The 27,271-nt window shown below is 29.9% G+C and overlaps 1 protein-coding gene across 2 annotated transcripts in view; it reads right to left on the minus strand.

The window, feature by feature from the left end:
* The window catches only part of LOC112682101, a 78,745-nt gene that overhangs the window by 31,872 nt on the left and 19,602 nt on the right, over positions 1-27,271 (minus strand). For both annotated transcript variants that reach the window (XM_025552582.1, XM_025552581.1), the window contains exon 2: positions 25,713-25,880. In XM_025552582.1, coding sequence (XP_025408367.1) covers positions 25,713-25,800 — 88 coding nt within the window. In that variant the 5' untranslated portion in view covers positions 25,801-25,880. The remainder of the gene's footprint in view (positions 1-25,712; positions 25,881-27,271) is intronic.

Here is a 27,271-nt window from a genome sequence, read left to right on the forward strand (position 1 = left end):
GGTCAATTCAACCCGGTCGTGCCAATAAATAAGAACCTTTGATCAATATATTATCGGGTATACGTGTATTATAAATGTCTGGTATCTAATAATTGATCATTGGTTTCCTTAGATTGGTAACAGTACTGTGACAACCGGATGCAGTGAAAAAAAATTATTAAGATAACTAATGAGTTTTATGACACGTTTTTATCGTATGTGGAAAAATGGGGATATCACTATGAACCACTAAAAGATTTTCGTTGGATTCAAGTACTACATTTTCCAATTTGGAGTGACATTCAAGAAAGTTTTAAATATATTAATAAAAATAATCTAACATTGAAATTCAATGAAGATGAACTTATTGACGAATTTAATAATGTGATAAATACAATGAAGGTTAAAATGCAAAACTGGTAAAATGGTTCAAAAGCCGAAAATAGGTGGTGTGAAATATTTAAAATTTTAGAAAAAAATAACATTCCAATTAAATATTTTACGGTTATTTTAGAGTATTCAATGACTATTTCAGGAACTAACGCATCGGTAGAAAGATTATTTTCAATTACAAATGTTTTACGGATAGATGAGAAAAATCGATTTCTTGTGGGCACAATTAGATCGATAATAATCGTAAATCAACATTTTAAAAATATTTCATGTACAGAATTTCGTACATTTTTTTGTATAATTCCACAATTATTAAAACTAATTGCTTATTCAGAAAAATATGAAAAATTAAATAGTGAAGACATCTTTGAACAATCGTCATCAAAATAAATTAATAAGTTTTTTTTTAAAAAAAGTAAAGTACATAAATTTAATCTTATACAATGTTATTAAAAATTATGTTTTTTCACAATTAAAAATCAATAAACTATATATATACATATAAATTAAGTCATTAAATATAAATAAAAAAAAAATTAAAGTATTATTAATTTTGTCCTGTATTTTTTTTTTTTTAAATATGGTTACCCTGATGTAACCTACACATCTATAATAGTTCTGTTGAAATGATAAAGTGAAATGATAAAGATAATACCATAGCACGTGATATAATGTAATGTAATTGATTATTTTGAACGGGGTCACTTATACCATTTGTTTTATAGCATAAATTATTTTTTTTGTATGTAGCTATTTTTTTTTTTTTTTTAATGATATGAGATTGTTAAATAATTTTAAAAATTGGATATTATTTTCTGGTTGACGAACGAACTGCAACTAACTCGAGTTACCGCATTAACTCGGTATATTATGTACGTGCTATTTTGAAACTCTGATTTTTACATGCAATATTTACATAAATAGTCTACAATAAATGTCGGTTTTCCAAAGTGATTATCTTTTCACATAATAACGTGGTCGTATCATACATTTTTATAAGTATACATTTTTGTTGTGTATATATACGTATACAAACTTATGAAAAATTACAATTTAAGTTTTTTTTGTCGGTTTTGTTATAAAACTTTGGAAAATATATTTTTTTATTTATTGAATTCTTTATAGTAGGAAAAAGCCCCACTAGCGAGTACCACGAACGTATAGAAAAGTAAACAATAATAACGTTTAAGTAGATGTTTCATGGAATAAATTTAAAATAAAACGTAGTAAGTGGAACAAGTATCGACATTGACATAAAACATCATCTTGATATTATTAATGTAATGGGTCAAAAGGTTAGAGGTAAAATAATAATTACATTATATATATATTATATCCATCGGGGTTGTAGTAAACAACGTTAAAATTTCAGTATTGAACTTAAACTTAACGGATGAAAAAGGTTTGTGAAATGCACATATCTACAAGTTATTGATTTACTTTTTTATTGTTTATACAGCAATATACTTCTGTACTACGTTTTCTTTAAACACGTATTCATTATTATTATTTTTACAATAATAATGCGTGTACACGAGCTGTTTTATCGCCAAGGTTCTCGCTAAAAAAATATAAATAAAATAATAAAAAAGGGTGTCAAATCAATCGTGTAAAATATTAACCCGAACACAAAATACAAATAATTCAAAGCCAAACATAATAAAATGTAAGTGTTTTATTCACATGCATTTCGTATTTTATTTGACGACGTCTAATGGTAATGACTTGAACGGTTGTAACAACAATATTACATTCAATTAATTTGCCCCTTTGATAGATCACACAAAAGTGTAATGTGTACGCGTAGGACAAACTGCTTATTTTGTTTGGTTACAACAGGAGTCGCTACAATCAAAATCCTCGGGAGATTGCAACGGTTTGATTACAATTATTTATCGCTTTCGAGGCTGATTTTAGAACACTTGGTAGACCCTTGGCTAGAGTTCTGCTTAGTTTGATAGCTTTACTGAAAAGATAGAAAGAGAAATCGTGGGGCGCCTTGGTGTTTTCATGGTCGTTTGGATATTACTGCCCGTTTGGTGTATTCTTATTGTTGTTATTTCCTAATCACCGCGTCTGCCTACAAATAATTAAATGACCCATAAACTCCGTAAGATAATATTCTAGAGGTTCAGAAGTATTTTGCTGCTCTAAAATCGCTGTATGGATTAGAAGCAATGCCTGCCTCCAAGTTTGAGTAGTTATAAAAGTTAAAATAGTACCAAAATGTATTTTATTGTTAAATATGCTTGTCAAATATTAATATTTTCGATTAGGTTGCATTTAATTTATGATTTCGAAATTAAGTGTAGAAAAAAATCAAAAAAAGTCTATAAGCGTGGCCGTTTTTGTATTATTATTATTATTATTTTATTTTATTTATAAATTATTATAGTTTTAAATTTTCAATAGACGTAGATATTTAATCTTTATAATAGAAGAAATAAAGTTTGGAAATTTCTTTTGAAAAGAAACTAGTTGTCACTAACTTATTGTCGTTCTTAAAAATCCTAATTCAAACTTTTTATTCGAGACTCGCTACAATCTTAATATCATCTGTTTTCAAATAATATATAGTAGTAAAATGTATGCCTATGGAGTTTTACTAAAATATATGTGATAAACATTGTAATAGTTGCAACATTTTAAATAATTGTGATTTTGCAAAAAAAAAAAAAAATTAATAAAGTTATACTTCCCTAAGGATTCTAATTTATATTTTATTTTTGTTATAAATTGTTTATTTGTTTAAAATAGAAGTTCATAGTTCACAATATAGGAATTAGATTTTAGGTCCCTTTTATGTTTTCTTTATTCTCAACATTTCGCCCACTTATTTTTCCGTAGTTTATCTTTGAAAGATCGATTTGATATAATTAAATACATGATGTAGCTATCATGAAATCATTACATAAATTAATCTATTTGATTCTAAGATAATATTAAAAAGGATAAATTTAAAAGGTAATAATGGTCATAGGCGCATATAGTTTATTTGAAAATTAATAGTTTTTTTGAAAATATAACTAATTTAAACATTAAGTCAGCAGCAACTTCTAATCGCATTGCTGTAACGTTCAAAGACTAAGGTAAAATTAATTAATAAAAAAAAAAAAATCAAACAGCAACAAATTGAATAGAGCACGAAACAAAGGTAAAAAATGTATAAATCTTGATAAATAACAAGCTTTTAAGTCGATTTGAAAAATGACAAATTACCACCGGTATATTAATCAGCTGTTAACAGAAATAAATCCAGAACCTTTTTTTTCGTGTTTGTAAATTTAAAAGTATGTAATTGTTAAACTAATTTGTTGTATATAAGATAAGTATTGATTAGTTATTAATCTAACAGTGATTGTTCTTAAAAAAATATTTTGGTTAACATTTTAAATACGATGGTATTGCCGGCTTTTGAACTAGCTGACTATCTTGCATTTACCATTAAAGTCATGGTACATCTTTCTATTTCTAAAATACTAGCTTTCGATCCCTTACCTATCCGCTGTAAACTTCTCCCCAATTCTTGACATTTTTTTCCCCTTGACACACAATTTCACCACATAGCACAGACATATTGTCCCTGTAATACTATAGCATCCGTGGTTCAGTAAACTCAATATTTCTAGGCATCTGATCATGATAACAACCCGCCTCCTAATCGGGCACAGCCTACTTTTCCACCAATTCTTGGAACTGTCTATCAATTCTTCCCCACACCGTATATTGTTTGAATTTTTGAACATTTTTTTTTTTAATATTATGTTTTTTTTTTTTAATATTGTTGTATCTTAATATTTTAGCTAAACGATTGAACATACTGTAGTTGAGATAGATTATATAACAATTAAAATTAAAATATTCTCTCAACGTTGTGCACTAAATGAATAAAACACGAATACTAGTTTAATTAATTCGACATTCGTTTAGGTACTATTTAGATACTATTAATATATACATTAAAAAAAAAAAAAAACTTGATTTAAATATTGTTTCAAACGTGTTTTATTCATATTTATTTTTAATTTTGTTTAATTTTCTGTATTCTATAATGTAAGTCGAAACTAGTCGAATTTAAAATTCATTGAAAAAAAAAAACGCAAATTCTTCTTCGGAATTTAAAAAAACATTCCGGGATTACATTCATTTTTAAGAGTGTTTTTTTTTTGTTTTATTTTTTTGTTTTATTTGTTCTTTATATTAAATCGATTGTGACTAAACATAAGCACGGTAACTATGGGGCGTAGCAGGTATCTTATCATAGCACCCGTACACGATGTCGTTAACGCAACGATTTGTGAAACTGTCAGTGTCGAAAACCATAGTTCGCGCGTGCATAACTAGTGGTAATTTCAGGTTCATTTTATCGTTTCAGGTATTCATTAGACGACCATCGCCGTTATAAATAATGTACGACGCGTTATAACCGTAACGGCACTCGGGATAACGATGCACCACGCGTACGTCATTTGAATATTTTCAAACGCGTTCTGTACGCGCGTGGGCGTGCGATGTGCTGCGGCGTCAACGGTGTCGGCTAGCGACGTCTTCCCCGTCTCGAAACGTACCGTCGTCTGCAGACGTTTAAGGTCCATTCCCACCGGTCCGGGTCGGTCCCATTCGAGTTTACGATTTTAAATGTTTAATTTACAACCCAGTCTTGTCGTGACCTGCGTTACACTGCGGACCCGTCCGAAAACCCGGAGAGCGAATTGTTTTACAACGATTCATGTGTTTTCGACCGGGTGCCCATGTGAATTGTCAGGTAGAAAATCGACGAGAAAATGAATTTCTGAAACCCGGGTGGGTCCCGGTCCGGACCAGTGGGAATCGACCTTTTGTACGGAGCAAGGGAATATCCGAATCGAACCGCGATGACCGCACGCGGTAGATGGGTTCGGTTTGACCGCGAAACGGGGCTGAGTCCTATCCGGGGTAACGTAATAATACAATCATATCATGGTAAACGCATTGTCAGTGAAGTTCCCGAATCATGAATTCGGTGCGCCGAAAATAATTGTTAAACTAAAATTGTTAGAACAATAATTGTTTGACAATAATTTGTCAAAGAAAAATATAGCGAATTTCTCTAGTAAAACCGATTCTGATCGTACTCTTCTGTACAAAAAATACCGTTTATATACTATATTTTGCCATTTTTAGTCTAATTATCGGCAGGTTCTCTTTTTTATCAAACTGTATAAAATGTTCTTATTTGATGGAGGAGAAATTTTTTAACCAAATAATCAAAACATGTTCTATCCGTTTCTAAAGTTTCATTATGATTGGATGAACCAAATTTTTAAAAATTGAATGTTAAAAATGTATGTAAAACAGTAAAATTCTTAAAAATTGCATTATAATTTACTTAACGCTTATTAAATAAAATCCTGACAAAAGATTTTTTGAATTTTTTTCAGTATCGTTAAATAATTATATAAGCGAAGTGATATTAAATTTTCAAATATAATTATTTAAAAATAAAATATATTTTATATAAAAACTTAAAAATTTGGTATTTTTAAAGTTCTATATTTAAACTAAAAGTGCTTGATTTTTTTTGAAAATGTTATCAAATATGAAATAAAAATTCTTTGTTATAGGATAAAAATTTTAAGTTTTTAGTCACATTAATTTTGGAGTTATAACTAAATAACTAAAATTAAGAGTAAAAGTTTCGTGTATAGCACATTTTTCCCGTTTTTACTTGATTTTTCGGCAGTTTTTCCTCGAGTCTGGAAAAACTATAGAAATTTTGGAAAAATTAACTATTCAATTTACCACCACCAACCAATTTCGAATTTAGAATGTTTTAAGTTTAGCGCATTTAAAAAAACGTGGACGCTGGTAATTGAAGACAATATTGCGTAGTGCGTGGATGTACGAATAAAACGATCCGTGTTGTTCGAACACTGTACAATGATACAAAACGGATAGTGTTTGTCGTTCATCGTTGTACGAACTAAAAACTTGCGAACTACACCGTACACGGACAAATAAAACCGTAGTGTGTGGCCATTTTTATTTTAATACATAGTGCTAGCTAGAAACAAAGCCAAATAAAAAATGTTGTGGCATTTAATGTCTTATCTTTGTTTCTCATTGTAAAATAAGGGATAAATAATGAAATATAAAATTATTGATAAAGATACAAAGCTCTGATAAGTCGTAAAATACGAACTAATAGACAATTGAAAAACCCGAAGAAAACCGCAACAAATTCGTTTGATCTTTGGTTTGATCGTTTGAGATATAATTTGATGAAAACATACAATTTAACAAACAAAATGATCAAACTAATTTGATCGTTTGCAGGGGCCTTTAAACTTGCGTATTAGTTCGTAAGCCGCGTAGGCGCGACAACGCGACTGTCAACGAATGGGTGCGAGCGGTCACAAGCGTTGTCGTGTGTACAATTCCCGTAACCATTAAAAAGTGTTCGGAAAATCGGCCGAATATTATTATAATTATAATAATATTCCTAATAGGAAGTAAAAACATTTACGCAAGTACACCGTCGTCCGTTATGTCGAGATTTTTTTATATTTAATAATTAAGGAGTGCAATAACGATAACATTCGAGTCAATTGGATTGAAATCAAGACCCTACCTAAAGAAGGGTCCATGGAGTTCGGACCCCACCCCCTCCCTCGAAATGTCTTCAATATTTCACAAATAGTTTTTGTCTGGATCACTATATTTGTTTTATCGACTACTGAATAGTACAGTCACGATCAAACGCAATCGGTTATTATGATTACGAAAAAACTAATAAATTTTCATTTTGTTATAATTTTTAAATTTACTTTTCCTCCTCCCGAAAAAAAAATCTAGATACGACTTTACTTTAGGTTTTTAATTTCTCCTTCCGTACTGACGTTTATGTAACGTTGTGTTCATGTAAATGAACGATGAAGTAAGATGGTTTACGTCACGTCTCGAATCAGCGTTCAATACTTCAATCTGTTTCATACGGTGATGCATAAAAATAAAATCTTAGTATCACTGCCATAAATGCTAAGTGTATTGAGTTATAAAGTTATAAATATGAATTTAAAACGGTTTTATGTCCAAAATCCAAATTGCTATAACTTGTACGTCATAGTGCACAGTGTACTTACTTCTGTTCATTACGGGACCAATTACCAAGATTAACTATTGCGACATGGCTACACATAGGGATCGACACTCCTGGTACGAGCGATTCCTTTTCTATGGAAAAACACCAGGAAGACGAATATTTGAACAGTGTTCATTGGCTAAATTATTACAGTCTTCGGGTCTTAGAAGACGGCGACGGTAGAGTGGTATTATAGCTATTTTTATAGCTGTACACCGATATTATGTGTGTATGCATGCGTATGTGTGTGTTTGCGCGTTTCAGAGTACTTCTTTTTGGATTGAATTTTAAATCTGTCATCAATAATAAATTACTAAAACCTATACTAGATATCCGGTTAGTAATGCATGACGAGCGCGAATATACATATATATAGTGGTGTATCTCTGTGGGATGTTGCTTTAAAGGAATAAGACTAGTCGGAAAGAAAAAACTACCACCACCACCACCACCACCACCGTATTGTTAACCATGGAGTATTGAATGGATAAAGAATTCGATTAATAATAATAAAAAACTAAAAACAGCCGTGTGAATATCACAGGATCATCGAAGCTTTTGAACACCGTCCAACAGCATTCCTTCATAACGGGTCACGTCGTCACGATAATTGTGATAAATATCATTAAAAACGAGAATTTGTATAATTTTATTATACGAGTACGTTGAAAAACAAATAGTTTATAAAAAAATTTAAAGAGCATGCGGATCTACACACGGGGCAACCTGGAGCAGGTTCCCAGGGCGCTAGATCTAAAAGGGCGCCTAATGGATTCAATTTTCAAACAAAATTTAAGTGTAGACTCTATATTTATATCTGTAGCTGAGGTAAAAAAGTGTAAAGTTGGCTAGAAGCAAAAAAAAATTGATAAAATAATCAAAAGATAACGTGTGTGGGTAGTATGAATCACATATCGTATTGAGAATACTCATGTGTGTACGAAATTGTAAACCGGGATACTGTAAATTTAGGAACGATGATTGAGAAGAATTTTAAAAAAAGAAAAAATTGACAGTGAAATAATTGCTAGTATAGAATTTGAAAAAAATTATTGACGAAATATGTTAGCTAGAATTGTTGCCATTGTAGTATTACTGATATCTAATATATTACCAATGAGAGGAAATTTGGATCATTACTATACTATAGAGGTTTTGGTACTTGATAAGCCGTTATATGAAATCATATTTTTATTCTTTAGTGTTTTTGTTTTGTAGGTCAAATAATAATGAGTGATCGCGTCGATGATTGATCCTTGTCTTCGAAAGACCATTCAAAAACGTTTTATAAAATTTTTAAACGCCATTATGATATACCAATTTTCTATGTTCTATATACATATTTTTTTTATCGTTGTTATCTTATGAGAGCTTATTTCAAGATAATTTATTAAAATTGTTAACCTTAGTAAATATCGAATTGCGTTTCGTTATTATTCATAATTAGAGGTAGAATTTTAATACTTTAAAAGCATTATATTGCATTTATGGTCTGAAAAATGCCATAAAAATAACCAAAGAATTTAAACCATCAGATAAAATAGTTGAAAATATATACTAATTTTAGTATTTTTTTAAACATTTACTTTCAAACAATTTTTTTTACATAATTTATGTTTAAAGTTGAGGTATAAACTTAATTTTCAATTCACTGTACTGAACATTATAATTTAAAAAAATATTTACAACAAATATACAATATACCTACATTTACACATCATAAAACGTATCATAATTACCAAATTAAAATTAACATTAACGTGTTAAGTGTACCATACATCGTATTAAAAAAAAAAAAAAAAAAAAAAACAATAAGGACCCATCATTAAAAGCTGTATAACTGTTGCTTTATTCTTCAAAATGCATACATTTTTTTAATATACCTATGTTTTAACTCTTCCGAGTAGCTGAATGACGTTTCGGGTATACATGTTCCATCCTCATATTACACAAAGTTACCGTTGAGCACACATACTAATTGCCGAATCAGTATCGAATATACCGTTCCTTATTAATTCTAGTATGGCTCCGTCCATATTACCTTGCGGTAGTTTGGCGTGTCGATCATTCTATTTTATATGTTCGTGAACTTTCGGTTGGTGATTTACCGTGATTACCGGAAATATGTGTTTCACAATAGATATTACGATATTACGAATGATATTATATAGTATACTGTATATGTAGTATCCGAAAAAGGAATTATAGTTGTAAACAAATTGTTTATAAAAAAATTTTTATTTATTTTTATTTTATTTATATTGTTTATTTATATGTTTATTGATATTTATTTTATATTTAGTAATTATGTTAGTAACTGTTTTTTTTTTTTTTTTTTGGTTATTTGTGTAGAAAAATAAAATTATATTAGATTAAATAACGATTAAATTGCAACAACATTTGTTTTTAGATTAAACGATTTCATCAGAAATGAAATAATCCGTTTTTGTCTATAGTTTATGATATAAATACATTATAGTTTATCGTGTTCATGCTAAATCCATGCGAACGTAGTAATTTGAAAACAATCGTCGGCAAATTGTCTTCATTATTATGCTGTACTTTATTATATGTTACTAATTATTATAAATAATTTTATTTATTATTTTTTTTATTTTTTTTTTTACGAGTACGTCGAAAAATCAAGTAAATAATATATACTGTTCAAAAAGTCAATTGGAGATAATGATTTTTCAACTGACCATTATATGTAGCGTTACATTTCGTGAGTCGAGCGTTTTTTTAAATCATAATTTAAACTGCTTAAGTGACCCAACTACCGAATGACTCATTACTACATTAATTTATTATAAATATGGAAATCGTCCTTATGTACCGTGTTATGTGCTCATATTGATGGTATTGTATAACATATTTTGATTTAAAATTAACAAATTAGCATTTTGTGGTTGTTAAAAAATACTTTGGCTTTTTACTAAGAATATTTACTTGCAAACATCCATTATAATTTCGAATACACCAAGTATAGAGGACCGCGAAGGTATAATATTGAACGGTTTAAAAATGATTTCGACAATTCTTCAGCTAAAACCTATACAGTGTGAAATAATAAGAAAATATAAAATAATGACTCCAAATTGTAAAATAATTTTGGTTGCGATCGCAAGGGCAAATCGAAAATTAAAATTAATGAATTCATATCAGAATTATTACGCCTGTTCGAGTGCACCATTACTATTATATACTTATGTACACACTGTACATGATACACGAACTGTACGGAATGAAAAATATGTGCCATTTAAATATCTATGTACAATTTCAGGAACAGATGATATTAATAATAATAATAATAGTCATATTATAATAATATTAAAATAAAAAAAAACTAGATGTTAATATATTCAGTAAAATTTTAGTTTTTGTATCGATGGAATAATCGAAGCGGGAAAACGAATTTATTAAGTTCGCGTGTTTTTTATCAGTAAACATGGAATTATTTGGCACGCATTCCAATTTTTGTTTTTATTTTTAAATTAATGATTGGTGGTGGTCGTTGAAAGTGTTGGTAGGAGGTGGAGCGGTGAAGATCAATGGTCGGTCTGGCGACATATAACCAGCGCATGCGAGTTGTTTTTATATCACAAAATAGTGACAACTTTTATGGCCAAGTCATTCCACTGGTCTCGTAATAAATACCAAACGAGTGTGTACTACATTATATGTCTCACACGCACATATATATACGTAGAAGCGAAGGAAAATGGCGACGACAATGTTAAAAATGGCATCGGAAAATTGTGTATTATACATATATAAATAAATGCATAGTACGTCTATACTCCTTTAAATTTACGAAAGCTATGCTATATAAATATAGCATATATATATATGGTACTATATTACCATCGTTTTGATGATCGTGTTTTATTAATACATTGTTTAATCCGATCGAGGAAACGGAAAGACTGTGTGAAACGATCGAGTTGACCAAATAATAGAAAGAAAAAAATTGATACCTTCCGCTAGTCATAATATCACGTACACATGCCGTGAGTGAAAATAAAAGAAAAAGTTTTCATAAACTTAGAAACTATTGGAACCACCACGGTTATCGATGCAAGTATAAATCTACTATTTGTAGATTCGTTTTTTTTTTTAAAAGAACGGCGTGTACCCCGGATCATGAGTCCAGTCGAGCTAACAAAAATAATCCGAAACCGATTACCTTACAGACGAGCAGACGCGCATCCTCGATATTTGTTTGGAAACATTTGTTTTGTTGTTCCTATATCACATACGTGCACATAAATCTATCGAAAAATACTAGTGGTCAGTTCACGCGGACAATGGCATGGCTAGTTTATGAAATAATTGTTCTACCAAAAACATTTTAAGCGTATAACGTATACGCGTCGGCATTACCAACATAATATCACATGCGACATATAATGTACGAATAAATACGTCGATGTGGGCATAAATAAATTTAACCGGAAAATTACAATTAGGGATGGATCTCCCCCGGGTGTGCCAATTTAGAGATGTATTATTGAGTGAATTATCGATCTAGTTATAAAGTATGATTTGCGTACAAAAAAAAAAAAAAAAAAAAAATACGTGGAAAATATAAAAACATATTCAATACACTTTTATTGAAAACTATGATCATATAATGGTATTCTTTTTTTCAATCAAGTATTAAAATATGCTAAACACGAACGTGTTTCGTTGTTGTTGCGTGTATGATCGAACAACGATCAATCAATGGTATTTTTTTAATGGAACGATAACATTTTAATAGGTATGAGTAGTACAATAATTGTTACCGGGGACGAACGCAAGAAAACATTTCACGGGGATTTTTGAAAGGATGTAAAATGTTAATAAATAATATGCTTAACACTCATTATATAATTTATATATCTATATATTTTATTTGCAAGTCTCATGGGAAACTTTAAAAATGCTATTATATTTTTTTTTTATAACATCTTCTTCTGAATTCGAAGGAAAGGGTTTAACCCCTAACCCTCTATACGGTTGCGTCCGCGATCCAGTTATTGGTTTTCTTGAAATCATTGCGGAAACCGTTAACGAACCGTTAACCATCGATGATAACAATCGAATTTGATCGTCATCTAGTTGCGCTCGGCGTTGCCACGTTCAAACGGCTTGTTTGGATAACGGGCGTAGTCCTGCCTCGACGTTTCCTTAATGGATTTGTTCCGAGACGCGTTGTTCCATCGTCGGGTGGATCGACATTAAGTCTTATACGATCGTGTCAAATGCATAGATGCATAGTAAAAGTTCCTGGAGCGCTGCGGGCGAACAGTAACGATCAAAAGTATCTTAGCGTCTAGTGCGATGGAAAATTTGCGTTTTTACGTGCCACACCGCGAGCAAAGCAACAGTTGACATTTCGTCTTATAACAATAATTTAAAAGACTTTTTCAGAGTATGTGATAAATTAGTAGGTACATACGTACACTACACATATGTGTGTCTGTATTAATCGTAGGTTTCGATAAGATAAATCAAAATTGTTCAACGAGTAAAAATGATTATTCTGTGAAACCCCATTATTCCGGCGTTGTCGTTAATCCGACAGTCCTCCAATCTGATATCTGTTGGATTATCGACAGTTTATTTTTTATTTAACGTATGGCAGATATAGCAGATTTACAACAATATTAGATAATAAAGAGTATATAGGACAATACAAATACAATAAGTAATAGAATAAATAATAATAATATCATTAACATTGATGACAGCTAAAGTATACTACACCTTTACTATACTTATATTAACATCATTTTATAGATATTTCATAATTTTTGAAATAATCGCTTATTATATTAACTTGAAATGTTTGATTAGAAGTTAAATCTATCTTAATAAGAAATTTGAATCTACTACTATAATTAACGTCTTTAGAAATATAAACTGATCAACTCGACACCTTTCTCACAGAATCGTTTTTTTCGAGTACAACGATAAATTGGTTTCAACTTTAAAAGAACCACATATGTTTCTGAATCTCACCCGACCATCTTATCCATTTTTAAATTTAAATTTTCAAATTCAAAAAACTAGTCAGCTCTAATATAATTTAAAAACGAAAACTGTCACGTCAACAACGAACAATTTGTTCCGCATGCTACCGTGCGAGAATTTTTCTCGCGTGTTATTGCATACGTTTCACTGAAAATTTTTCCGGTAACCGTTTTCCATTGCGCACTAATAATTAACAATAACCATTATGGTGCACACCGCAGTCCGGTCGAGATTCGTAACGCGTATTATCCGGTACGCATATTATTATACGATATTAGAAACCGTTTTAAAACTCCTTAATTGTGGTTGTTGTGCAGTCGACATCGTCCGCAAAGCCGAAGAGCGACGTGGTAGCATTACGGGTCGGAAATCGTTCGTGAAAAACCGATTGAACATTATCAGAACAAAAAATGTACCGATTTGTTGGAGACAGTCCGTATTTTTCATTCGGCTGTATAGTGCAAGACGATTGTAGTTGCATTCGAAATAAAGATAAATGTCATCAGATACTTGAACTAAACAGTATATCAGAGCTTAGAACGTACAAATATTTGTATTTTAAATGTTTTAATCGCCGTGAAACGGTTCAACCGTGTTTTGGTTTAAAGTTATTTTTTTCATAATTTCTTCAATTATTTATTTTCCTTAAAGATTTCCATTGGTTTGTTATTCGCGTAAAGTACCAGCCGATTTCAAAAATGTGATTTTTGGTTTTACACACATATATACTAAACACCTATCTCGGCCTTTCCTTATTTTGCACTTTGATAGTGAATGTAAATTACGAACAATAGTTGTATATCTGATACCGTTTTCGTTCTTTACGGTCATGATTGATCGACTATCATAACCCGACTAGATGACAGAACCGCGACAATCGTCAAGCATCATGTAAGAATAATAGATTCTAGAAAACGTAATGTGTAACAACGTATGCATATAAATCATATACCACTCGCTGACTCACTGATCATATTACAGCCAAAACTACTGTACCGATTCATTTGAAATTTCGGGAGAATGTGTAGGAATGATTTTTCAAAAATCGTATTTTTATGAGTCAAAATGGTTTTATTCTTTGGACAGCATGTATAAATATTTTCACTTTTGAACTGCCAAAGAAATATTGTATTTTGTTTTAATAATTACCGATTGAACTTTACGTAAATTATTTCTAGTATTATCAAACATTAATTTTATTTTTTCAAGTCGTAACAACAATGGTTATTGGTTGTATAAAAATTATATTAAATATAAATAAATATAATTTTAATACAAGACCATTGTGCGCGTCCAAATAATAATTACTTTAACCTAAAACAGTAGAAAATTTCGTTAAAATATCTCCCGCCGCAACTAGATCAACAGTAGCTAGTTAATTATATTTTTATTTCTAAAATAGTGTTATTTAAAGTCCATAGAGCATAATATAATATAATATTCTCAGGGAGAACGAAAAAATACCTAATACCAGCTATATTCAGAAGTTATATTTTAAAAGATATGAGTTATCGACCCATTCTCACCTCTCGTTTGCAGTTTTCATTATCTGCGGTGATAATAATATCGCCCAAAAAAAGTACGATTATTTAATAATGAAACAAAGCAAACATTTGTCCTTGAGTATACATCGAACAGCGGCGATTATATATTGCGGAAAGTCCGGATGGGGTACACGTTGTGTGTACAGTTGAATGTTTTGACGACAAAGTTTTGTTCGTTTCGTAAATAAACAAGTCAATATAACCAATATTTTTATTTATTTATATATATTTATTTTTTGTCATGACACCACTACTCGAATACAAATTAATGCTTGTAACGGCCATTCGTTGTTTGTTAGCAAGTTCAACGTGTAAGATTTCGAAACTGTCAGACGCGAGAATATTTTTTTTGTATTTATCAACGTTTCCCGTCGACAATATGTTCATGTTCAACCATCAATCAGTGCAGTTGATATTGCGTACGTGATTGTACAAATTTCGAAAACGGTTTGATTTTTCACAACTGAACCATTGACTCGAGCTTTGAACAACTATAATATTAATACCTTAACATAGAGTTCCATTGCAAAAATCCTATATTATACTGTATAAGATTGTCGGAAAATTAATAAACTATTATTATTATAAAAATGCACCAACCAACAGTGTAGAAATTAAGATCATATACATAATAACCATCATGTCACGTAATAGAAATGTATTGATGTATTACCAAATAGTAAATAATACAACATTCATTAATAATCACACTTAGACTAGTGCAATTCGATTTTTTGTGCATTCGTTTTTGTTCTGTACATTATTTTGGACTTTGCATGCTACGATTATTTATATGATGTTAAAGATTAAAAAATTCTCGTATTAAATATTGATTTATTTAATGATTTGAATCAATGATTAATAACTATATATATATTTATATATATATTATTATATTATATTTATATATTGGTCTTTATATATTTGAAAATGATAATATAAAAAAAAAAAAACATTTTCATCGAAGAAACAACAAAGTTGCATTTGGAAGAGAGTTTATCGTTTAATAGAAATTGTTATATGTTATGATTTCTATTGAATTTATGACGTACAATAAAAATGAACAGCAAGAAGTAAAATATATTATTACAATATTTTGATAATCATTTTTGATAAAAACGTATTACGAATAATTGTACCGAAACATGTACGAAATATTATTAATGAATCTAGCTTAAATGCAAAAAATGAACGACGTTGGGTGCATTTAATTTATTTTTACTTTTATCAGTACTGCGATTAACAGGTTCTCTGCACGTATATATTACATTATTACTGTCACGACCCAAAATACTTTCAGGAAATTCTTCAAGAAAACTAACTACAAAAGTTTATTACAGCCATCGTTCACCCTTTCCTTTGTTACAATAAACTATTGCTAAATTTGTTAAAAAATTTATCGATTGATCGGCCGCACCGTTCGCATTTCAATGGAAATAAATTTGATATATTTTATGCACGCCACTGTAAAAATAATACTGTGCATATAATTGCATAAAAGAACCCCTTTTGTATAAAAGAAAATCAATAACGCATTCCGTCCTGGTGACTGTGCATTAATAATGAATCATTGTTATTTTTCGATGACTAGGTACTTGGTAGTATTTAGCATTTGAAAAACGGAACGAGAAAAAATTAAATATTCTTAGTTTGCATGTCGTCTCGTGAACATTTCCCATTAAGTATTTTATTCGTGCTCGTATGCATGTTTAAGAATTATTGTTCGTCCTAATTATTATAAATATTATGATTTTTCATAGAAGGTTCAATTTATCGTGAACAATTTAAATATGTAACGTGAATCGAGACTAATTATAAATGGCTAGACATTGGTATGCGTACCGATTGAAAATATCTTGATATTTATTTATTTTTTCCTTCGAGCGACGCTAAAACATCTTCAAAACACAGCGAAATTCACCCCTAATGTCATACGTGAGACAACTGTGCATAACATTAAACGTATAAATTGTTATTTTAGATTTTGAAACATAACTAAAAACCAATGCGTTTGAAAAAAAATTCGGATTTGCATTTGAAGTTCTCTAATCGAATGATTAAATTTGAACGTGACTGAGAATGTTGATGTTTCAATTTATGTTCAATTCTCAGTGGGATGTTCCGTGAATTTTCCAATGCTTTAACTGTTGGAAAATTTTCTATCTATTTATCTACATATATTATATCGTGTATATTTTAATCTATGATAGTAGTATACGGAATAAAAGTAGGAATTTATATTATTTTTTTCTCCCAAGCATTTAATGAAAAAACGCTTCTGTGGTGGGTAGGCTAAAAGATTGTTTCCTTTTTTCTTTTTACGAGTACATGTGTTTATACTATAAATAAAGAAGGAAAACGAACAATTCTTGTACGCTATTATTGCGTTTGCATCCGTTCGGAGAATCAACATCGTAAAAGAGGTCGTAATACTAACTAAATAATCACTCGATGAATAACTTTATAAAAAAAAACTGGATTCATATACATAGATGAACGTACTCTGTTACCGTATTTTATGATAGTCTAGACAAATTCAGTGATTACATCGGAGTCTATCCCTCGGAATTATATGTTAGTCAGAATAACAGGATGATATGTTTAATATTATACGTTATCAACCCAAAGAATGATAAAAAGAAAAAAAAATTATACTTATAAATTTGGAACATTGGAAGCAGAATAGTAATCAAACTAGAGAAATGAGATATTTTATTGTTATCAATCGGTAAAACGTTTCATTAGACGATATATCCGCTTTTAACCGATGGCCAACGGATGCTTAAAACTAACACAAATTATTACAGTGAAGGCCGGCGTCTGCACATTTTTTTAGTTTTAATAGACCAGTAGTTCTTAATCTTTTTTGTGCTGCAACTTTTTTTATATGCAAAATATTTTTAACATCCCCTTGACGATTTACCGTCGAATGTTTGAATGAACGTGTATATTCGTAGTGTAATTTGTTAATAATACAATTTTTGCGTCAAATCGTACTCACCGATGTAACAACATAGGCAGTTACGTTCGTTTAATCGCTAAACTAACTTCTTTTATACGTCTACTTCGTTCATAGAATGCAAAGATTTTCTCATTATACGAAACATTCGATTACAGTTTAACACATCGCATATGTTAAAGACCATATAGATCTTCTTTAAAAATGAAAACAGTTACGGAGTGCGTTTGAGATACGTCGTGTTCGGTTGTCTTGTCAAAGGTTAATGTTGACAGCGAAATGTACTTCTAATATAAATATTTTGAATTTCGTGCCAACACATAATGAATTATATTTATATGGAATCTATAATATCTCATATATTATGAGCGCAAAATTCAACAGATATTCGTAGAAATGTAATTCCAACTGACACTTGAAATTAAAATTGTGATTTGTGTAAGTACACAACACAGATATTAAAATATTAAATAGAATTTAAAACATGTATTATATAAGTATAATATTTATGTATCGTGGCAATTTTGTTTGAAAATGAACGAACGTTTTAATAAATAAAATAAGCATTCGAAAGAGAAGAAAACGTTTTTCGTTCTACTGTTAACATTGAACTTATAATAATCAGGATTAGGGACTATAAATGATTTAAAAATGATGTATTGTGGCGTCACATATTGTTTTATTTTATTGACGAGTTTTATCTTTTGAACAATATACTTGTGTTCGTATGAAAAAAAAAAAAACATTATAAAACAGACAGTATTGAACCCTCTAGGTGTTCGTTAGGTAATATAATTCGCATTGATATTGAATTATTTTTTTTAACGACACCGACTTTTTTGAAAATGCTCAAAATTTAATTTGAAAAATCACGATAAGTCGACTTTAATGCTCTGGCGGGACGAGTGGGTGAAGAAAGAGGTATCAGTTTTAGCTTAAATTGAGGCCACGCCTAATATTATTAATTATCTTGAATATTTTTTTAAAATAAAAATTGCTATAACATGACGAAAAAGGCTATTATTATTATTTTTTCAATAATTTTAGCACGAAAGATATGCAAAACTATATATACTCGTATTATATACATATATATATATATATATATATATAAATTATATAATAAATACGTTTGATATGCTTAAATATTTCATCGACGACTTTGTTATGAGGAAGACAAGGGATCTCAAAACCAAGGTTAGGGAATAAGTTGATCATTCTTCTTAATTCAATAGGTCAATTAAAAATATTGAAAATTAAAACAGAATTAAAAAATTATGTCCATTATAAATCAATTTCTGAAAATTAAAATGATTATGCTATAAAATATTACTTAGTCAAAACATTTTAATACAAAATCTTCTACTCGTTGATAAGGATCAGCTTTGTGAAATATGTAGTGATATAAATTTATATTATACAAAAGTATATAAACACATGATATTGTACAAGCTGTATAGAATTACTTTTTTACAATGATGTTAAATTCGTAAAAATCTTTTTTTTCACCAAATGATTTATTTGTTCACTCTGTTAACAAATTTTAATTTATTATTTAGAAAATGAAAGACTAAAGTCTTTTAATTTATGTATGCTAAAATTATAATTTATTGGTATATAAATATTTTATATAACTATTATTTTTTAAAAATATTCATGTATAGACATATAGTTTTACTGAAGTACAAAAGTACAAAACCAGAACTGTAACTGAAAGAATTACAAAAATAAAAAAATATAAAACTACTCATATTTTGATTTATGTTTAATACAATTGTTATTAATGACTTATTTTTTTCATGAATGATTCATTATTAATTTTTATATTAATTTTTAATTTGTCTAATTTGTATTGATAAAATTAAATAGTTTAAAATGAAAAATGGTCAATAGTTAAGTAATCTATTCTAAGTTTATTATGTAATTTCAAATTTGCTAATCTTTTATCATGGAATTTTGATTTTTATACGGTATAAAATGTGTATTCTACAAACATTAATTATACCATATTTTGATATACACAGCATAATAAAACATTTGATAAACTTACTAGGTATAATATAGAAATATAATAATACCATGTTTTTGCATCAATATGTACGGTAGATTTCATGAGCCGGCGTTTAGCATATGCAATATTGATACACATACGCGTACGCGGTGATTTTTATTTGTAAACGAGAATTGTATTATTAATCAATAAATCCATAAGAGAAAGAAAACATAATTATACAAGTATACAAGATATTCATACAATATTGTATCTTTTTACAAGAGCTTTGAATAAATATACTTATATATACAAGTATTTATACTAAGATCGTGGTGTATTCGAGCTCTGTATAGTATACGATTGTATTTTACTATAGCCCTTATTATTATCATTATTTTTTTTTTTTACAAAATACATAAATGCATTTTAGACAAGAAAAATGCAATTATTTAACTGTTATACTATATATTTTTTTTTATTTATTGCTACTTATATTTTTTTATAAATAATATGAATTCCATTTCTTTATTTAATCCTCAGAACCAAATTTAGAAATCAACCGTTATACTATACATATTTTTTTAATTGCTACTTGTATTTTTTATAAATAATATGAATTCCAATTCTTTATTAAATGCCCAAAACTAAATTTATAAATGGCAAATCAGTTGATGTATAACTTGGCATTTAAGGTTAATTACTAGAATTAATCACAATGAATAAATTAAAAATAACAATTGACCTTATTTTACAATGACCACGGTTGTGGCCGTTCAGTATCATACATAAATAGGTTTTTTAAATTTTAAATATCAACGTAATTTTAAACAGAAATAACGTTTTATATGGTTGGTGGATTTTAAAATATTTATTATCATTTAAACATACAAAAATAAAATATTTTTGTTTGATGTGTCAAAAAATGTTTCGTTCTGTATACAAATAATTCATTGTATTATACAATGCAAATCATACTATTCTTCGTGATTGAATGAATCATAATGATAATTAAAGTGATTTAACAAAACGCACGACTATAATACAGGTGTATTACCAGTTTGTAATATCATATATTTTTAAAATGTACCACAGTTGATATTACTTTCTACTGTATAATTTGTTTTGAGGAATCAGCAATTCATCTGAGCACCATATTACGATAAGTATATATAAAAGTTATTACATTCATGCAAATGCCTAGTTTTATTATTGCTTACTTATTCTTATACGCAAACAATACTTTTTATTTAAAATATGAAAAAATAAACAAGAGCATAAATCGCATTACAGTAAAAAATGAATCTGTAAAATAGTTTTGATAGGGTAGTTTAATGACGTTTAAAATGATCGTAATAAAAGTATAACAATTAATAAATAGGTCATTAAGCGGTATTTCGTTCAATCATCATTTCGTTGATAATCAGTTCGTCGTAATAGTGCATAATATTCTCCATGACCATTTATTATATTGTTATATATTTAGAAAAATGAATAAGTAATGAAAATATAAAGAGCCTAAAAAATAAGCCAGATATTTTTTCTTTCAGTAGGTATATTGCTTGTAAAATAGCTAGAATTTTTCAGGAAAGCTGATGGACACCTCATTAAAAATGGAGTCTGCATATAAATGTTACGTTCATACATTTAGTATTATGTAATATAGGTATTACATCTTAGATATATGAGTAAATAAGTTTAGAGTTTAGCCGGTATATCGTAATATAATCCACATACAGATCTTAAATTATTACTTGTACCGATTAGATAAGTACATAGATAACATCAAGTAGTATATTATATGATATAAACCGCGCCAACAGGGCTTGGAAGTGAAGGTAAGAGATGGTCCCGCCAGTCAATTAAAACGGCAACATCGGACCACGGGGTCTACGTTGGAACAATAATAATACATTAATCGTTGACTGAATCCGTCTTAGTTGTTATTCCATGCAAAAGTAATATAATGTTAACTTTATAGTATTGTACACATTTGAGTGTTCGCGAAATGTATAGACGATGTGTACGTTGTAACGATATAACGTGAAAATAAATGTAGATATTCAAATTTAGATTTTATTTTAAAACGTTAAACCGTGCACATTTAAGAAATTAAAAAATACAAACTATTAAACTTTGGTTTTACTAGATATTCCTTAGATTTTTTCTTAATCTTCATAAGAACATAGTTTTATTTCGCTTTAATGCATACATTCCTAAGTTTATTTCAGATTCATCTTGAAATGATTATTGTTTGTATCTTTTATTATATATATATATATATATAAACCTTTCACTTCTTGTATACAATTATATCGATGGTTTCGCAGTCGAACACGTGATCTCCATCCTCTCATGTTACCGACTAATCTATTTAGTTTCATTTAGCTTGACAGTCGAGCATCGGAGATCATTTGCTCGACTAATGAAATCCTCGGTCACTCATACCTTCAGTTTTCTCTTTTATTATTCTATAAACTAGTTCGTTTTCGTGCCTCAGTATGTATCATGTTCCGATTTTCGATCTTCAGAAAAATTGAATTTCTTCCCATCACTAGTGCAAAGATACTCTTTTCCTAACAAAAATACGTGGTTGCTCAATATTTCACGTTAAATTTGAACACTTTAATTTTTACCAGATTGCTTCTTACCTCGGAAGAGTTACGAAAACCATACGTGGCGGACGAATACAATAATTGGTGCGTAGAAATGTCTTAACGACGACTTATTGGCATACCCTTTCCGCTCGTGGTGTATTGCATATAAATATCATGTACACGCGCGCCGTGTGCTTTCGACTTGAATACAAATAAACGGGTAGGACGAGCCGGCGTGTTCAATGAGATTGGCCGTCATGACAGGTTGAGTGTGGGAGTAATGGGATGATGACGATATTCGGTACGCTTGGGGTGAGAGACCCGACGGTGTGTACTATTCAATGGGGACGACGGGTCAACCCGTCAAGTGCGTCGGGGAACGTGTCCGAAATAATTGCGATCCGGAGCGACCCGTGCAGGTCACGTGAGCGAAACGATACGGGTACACAACGATGTAAACGTACGCCGTTACATTGGAATTGAATACGACCCCTACCCCCTCCCCGCATAGATAAATAAATAAATCGAAATCGCCATTCAACGTATGCAACTCTTAAAAACAAACGTTCTCTTCAATATCTCATATGTTTCGTATAAATTGGTACCTACGGATTTGCTCAAGTTACGTATGTTATTCGAAAGCTGACTGATGTTGATCTTACATAGTTGTACTAGTATAATAACTATTACACATTTAGATATATTGCAACGTTACGTTCTATGTGCGAGCATCTAAGTATTTGAGGAAGCTTTTGCTTTTCGGGCACAGTTTTTTCTTTTTTAATGTACAATATTTTGATTTGTATGATTATGACCAGGGTTAGGATTTTATAGCATTTACATATTTCTTATGAGATGCTTAAAAAATAGCAGAGTAAGCTAAAAATGTGTTCCATGATACAGAGAACTCAAATAAAATATTTTATTTTGCTTTTTTTTGCATATTTAGAATTTTTTAGTTTTTAGTGTTTTTTTTTTTTGGGGATTTTTTGAGCCTTTTTTTTAATTTTACCTCTGTTTTAATCAAAATCGGGCATATTTCATGAAATTTTATTTTGGTAAACGTGTTTTTTGATTTATTTCGATCGATTTTTCAAGATTCAAAATTTTAAATTAAATTTTCATTTAAATTATAAATGTATAGATTAAGTAAATTGATAGATTACGGTGATACAACGCTGTACAATTACAGCGGCGATATGAAGGTTGGTATAATATGATTTCGTTTAAGTTACTTGGTTCTAATTTTTGTTATCTGCTGATTTTATTGGGTTTTTTTTTATCGATTTTTACTAAATCTACTAATAGTCGATTATCAACGAACGAGTGTAGAATTAGTTTTATACAGTCCACATTAAAGATGGAAAGTTTTGATCATTTCTGAATAGTTCATTATTTCACAGTTCATTCAAATAAATAGTTCAAATCAACTATTTTTAAGTTCACCTAGTTCAATAATTATATCGATAATATTGATATTGTTTGGAAATTAACAATTCGTTTTATCATTAATAGTACAGCACTGCACAGTTCAGTAGTAGTTCACACTATTTATGGGAAATTAAATATTTGTTATCTAATTGTAAACAGCTGTTTAAATTTACCGGATTTCGAACAACGAACCACAGAGAATTGTTAAAGAAGTTCGCGAACTATTTCATTTCTATAATGCTACCAAGTTTTTTCGAACTGTGAACTATTAAGTTACAGATACTGAAACAGTTCAGAATAGTTCATTAAAGTGAATAGTTTACCAATTTAACATCTTTAGTTCACATTTGTCTCATGTGCTTGTACAAAATTGTTAAATAATAAATTTCCTTTTTTTTTTTTGTTGCATATTTTGATGTTTTTATTGCATATTTTTAGAGCTTATTTAGCGATTTTTAAGGTAATATTATAGCGCATATTTATGTAATTTTAAGTACCTTAAAATCCTAACCCTAATTATGACAAATTATAATCGTCGTAAAATGCGTGTTTTGACGTCTCGAGGTGAACATTGAACATTTCAGTCAGACCGAGTCGAATCGGGATTCATGCATCGGGAGTCTCATCGGGAGTCATATGGAGGACTCGCGCACTTTCAGTAAACTGCCTCGAAAACTTATGACGCGCGCACGCATGTTCTGATGACATTCGTGGAGTTTTTTCTTATTCAAAAGATCGATCGAATTTTCCAATTACTTAATATTTGAGTTCGGTCATGTTTCATTGCTCATACTGAGTAACCATTTTAAATTTGGGCAAAAATAATTTTGAATATTTCTTTTTTCATCATAACTGTGGGTCATTGCGTTTGTTCTTATTTATGAATAAAACAAAAGTATAGATTTTACGAAAAAAATGTTGATCAACTCGCATCCGTGCCGCATGTGCAATCAACAATTATAGTGTTTGATGGTTTATTAGTGAACAGACGATAAAAATGATTATTATGAATGTTAAACGATAAAAAGCAAATTATTAAAAATGATAAATAAGCGTTTGAATAGTGTTTTCGATAATATTCAAATCATATACACTATTTTATACTGTTTAACTGAAAACCACGAGGATAAAAATGATTTGACTAGTGAAAATAATTACATTACACTATTTATTATTATTTAACTATTATTTCGGTATAGGCTACGTGATTTACATTTAAGTTAGAGTCATTCTACTTACCGAGTTTTCTTCGTCACTCATTTATATCTATTAACACTTGTCTCGGTTTTTTCTCTAATACTATTACTATCCGAAGCACATTAAAAATGCATCATACGCTAAATTTTTTTTTTAGTATCGGGTTTCTCGTAACTCAAACCACCCTAATGTCCAACTGCTATTTAACGAGTTTATAACTTGTTTGACCGTTGACACGGTCGCACGAGCAGTGTTTTATCGTTCATGCACGTTGAATACCAATAATGTAAAATACATTGGTTAGCCTTATCAGTAATAATAATCGTATTGATGATGAAAATTAAAGTTGTTTGAATGAATAAAAATGTAATGTGTATAGTCGCACGTACATAACCTGCGTTTTTATTTCTATTATTAAACAAAGTACATTATTACTTTGAACAATCATAATAATACCGATAAGGGTAACTATGAGACTTACCTTCATCTTGTTGCGGCAGCGTGAGGACTGACACGGCGAGAAACGAACCGGCCACCAACAGGAGCAGAACGTTGCGGGCGGCTAGCATAGCACACCCTCCTGCTGCTTATCACACGCGATGCTCTTGTTTAGCCGTCGTCACATTCCAATGCACACGCTAAGTCACACCTTAAAAAAAAAATGATTATAATGATAATGTTACAGTCGTAGAACTAATGTGTTCACGTATGAATGTTTAGGTAATGGGTGTGCACCGGATATCCGAACGAATTGGGAAAAAGGATTAAAAGAAAAAAAAAATTAAAAAATAATAATAATTGCAATTTTAATCGAAATAGTTTTGACGATCCAACAGTTTCCGAATGTGATTATACGATTCGACCGAGGAGTCAAATAGAAACCGACCGGTGTACAGCAGTGCGAAAGTACCGGTTACTTAACGGAAACGCTTTTGCGCGAATCTTCATGTAAATAATTCACTTAATAGTGCAAGCCGGTCGTGGAACGGATCACTGCCACGAGGAAGAGAAATAGTCGTGGGAGGGTGGAGGGGTGAACGTTAGTTGACATGTTCGTATACTGTTCATGTCAAAGTCATTGAATAAAGATTAAAGAAACCCAACTATTTCTGTAGTTATATTTGGAATTCGTTGCGTCAAAATATACGAGTACATGTTAAATAAAATGTTTCGATAAAAGTTGCTTTGCATGATTTCCGTGCGTTGTACTAATAACATTTATACTATTTACCAATAACTTATTTTAACAGCAATTTTTTTTTTCTTTTCATTGCATCTCAATAGTATAGTTCTTTTTTTAGAAGACTTCGGATACGAAGAAAAACCATAATCCTTCCTCCCTCTATAAAATGTTTCGCGTGAGATTGTAGAATACATCGCAGAAAAAAACGACTACGAACGATTAAATGAAATACGTATCATACAAGAAAAACTGTTTGGTATGTACCATCGGTATCTTACCGTTGAGACAGGGACGTGAAAAATAAATCAAATACCTAATACTGTTGTTCATATCGACTTTTCCGGAATCATCGCAGCTCATTGACATTTAGTTGTTGTCTAGACTTAGTACACGATATAGACGAGGGAAAACGGTACTTTTTTCTTAGTGTCCAATCGTCAAAATGTATAATATACTATGATAAAAGTTTGATAACGGGTGACGCGTATTTACTCATATTTATGGAAAAACTTATTAGTTTTTCTATACCGTCTTGTAATTATTATCACAAGCCGGTATCTTATATTTGTACACATGGATGGTGGTGTCTTTGTGACTAAACACAGTTGTACTTTGATGTATTTTATTATTTTTAATATGCAAAAGACGTCGGAGGTAATCATTTAAAAATATATTAATACGAGTAGATAACGCTTAATCAATACAGTTTCCGAGTAAACGCATTTGACTACAAAGCATAACGAGCTAAATTGAATACAAGAGAATTTGTTTCTTAAAATGTATTTATACCAATTACAATAACTGAATAGCATTGTGATTAGAATGATTAGATCGGATAGATATTTTGTAAATGATTA

This window comes from Sipha flava, unplaced genomic scaffold, assembly GCF_003268045.1.
Source record: "Sipha flava isolate LNK unplaced genomic scaffold, YSA_version1 1_pilon_pilon, whole genome shotgun sequence".
Classification (NCBI taxonomy): domain Eukaryota; kingdom Metazoa; phylum Arthropoda; class Insecta; order Hemiptera; family Aphididae; genus Sipha; species Sipha flava.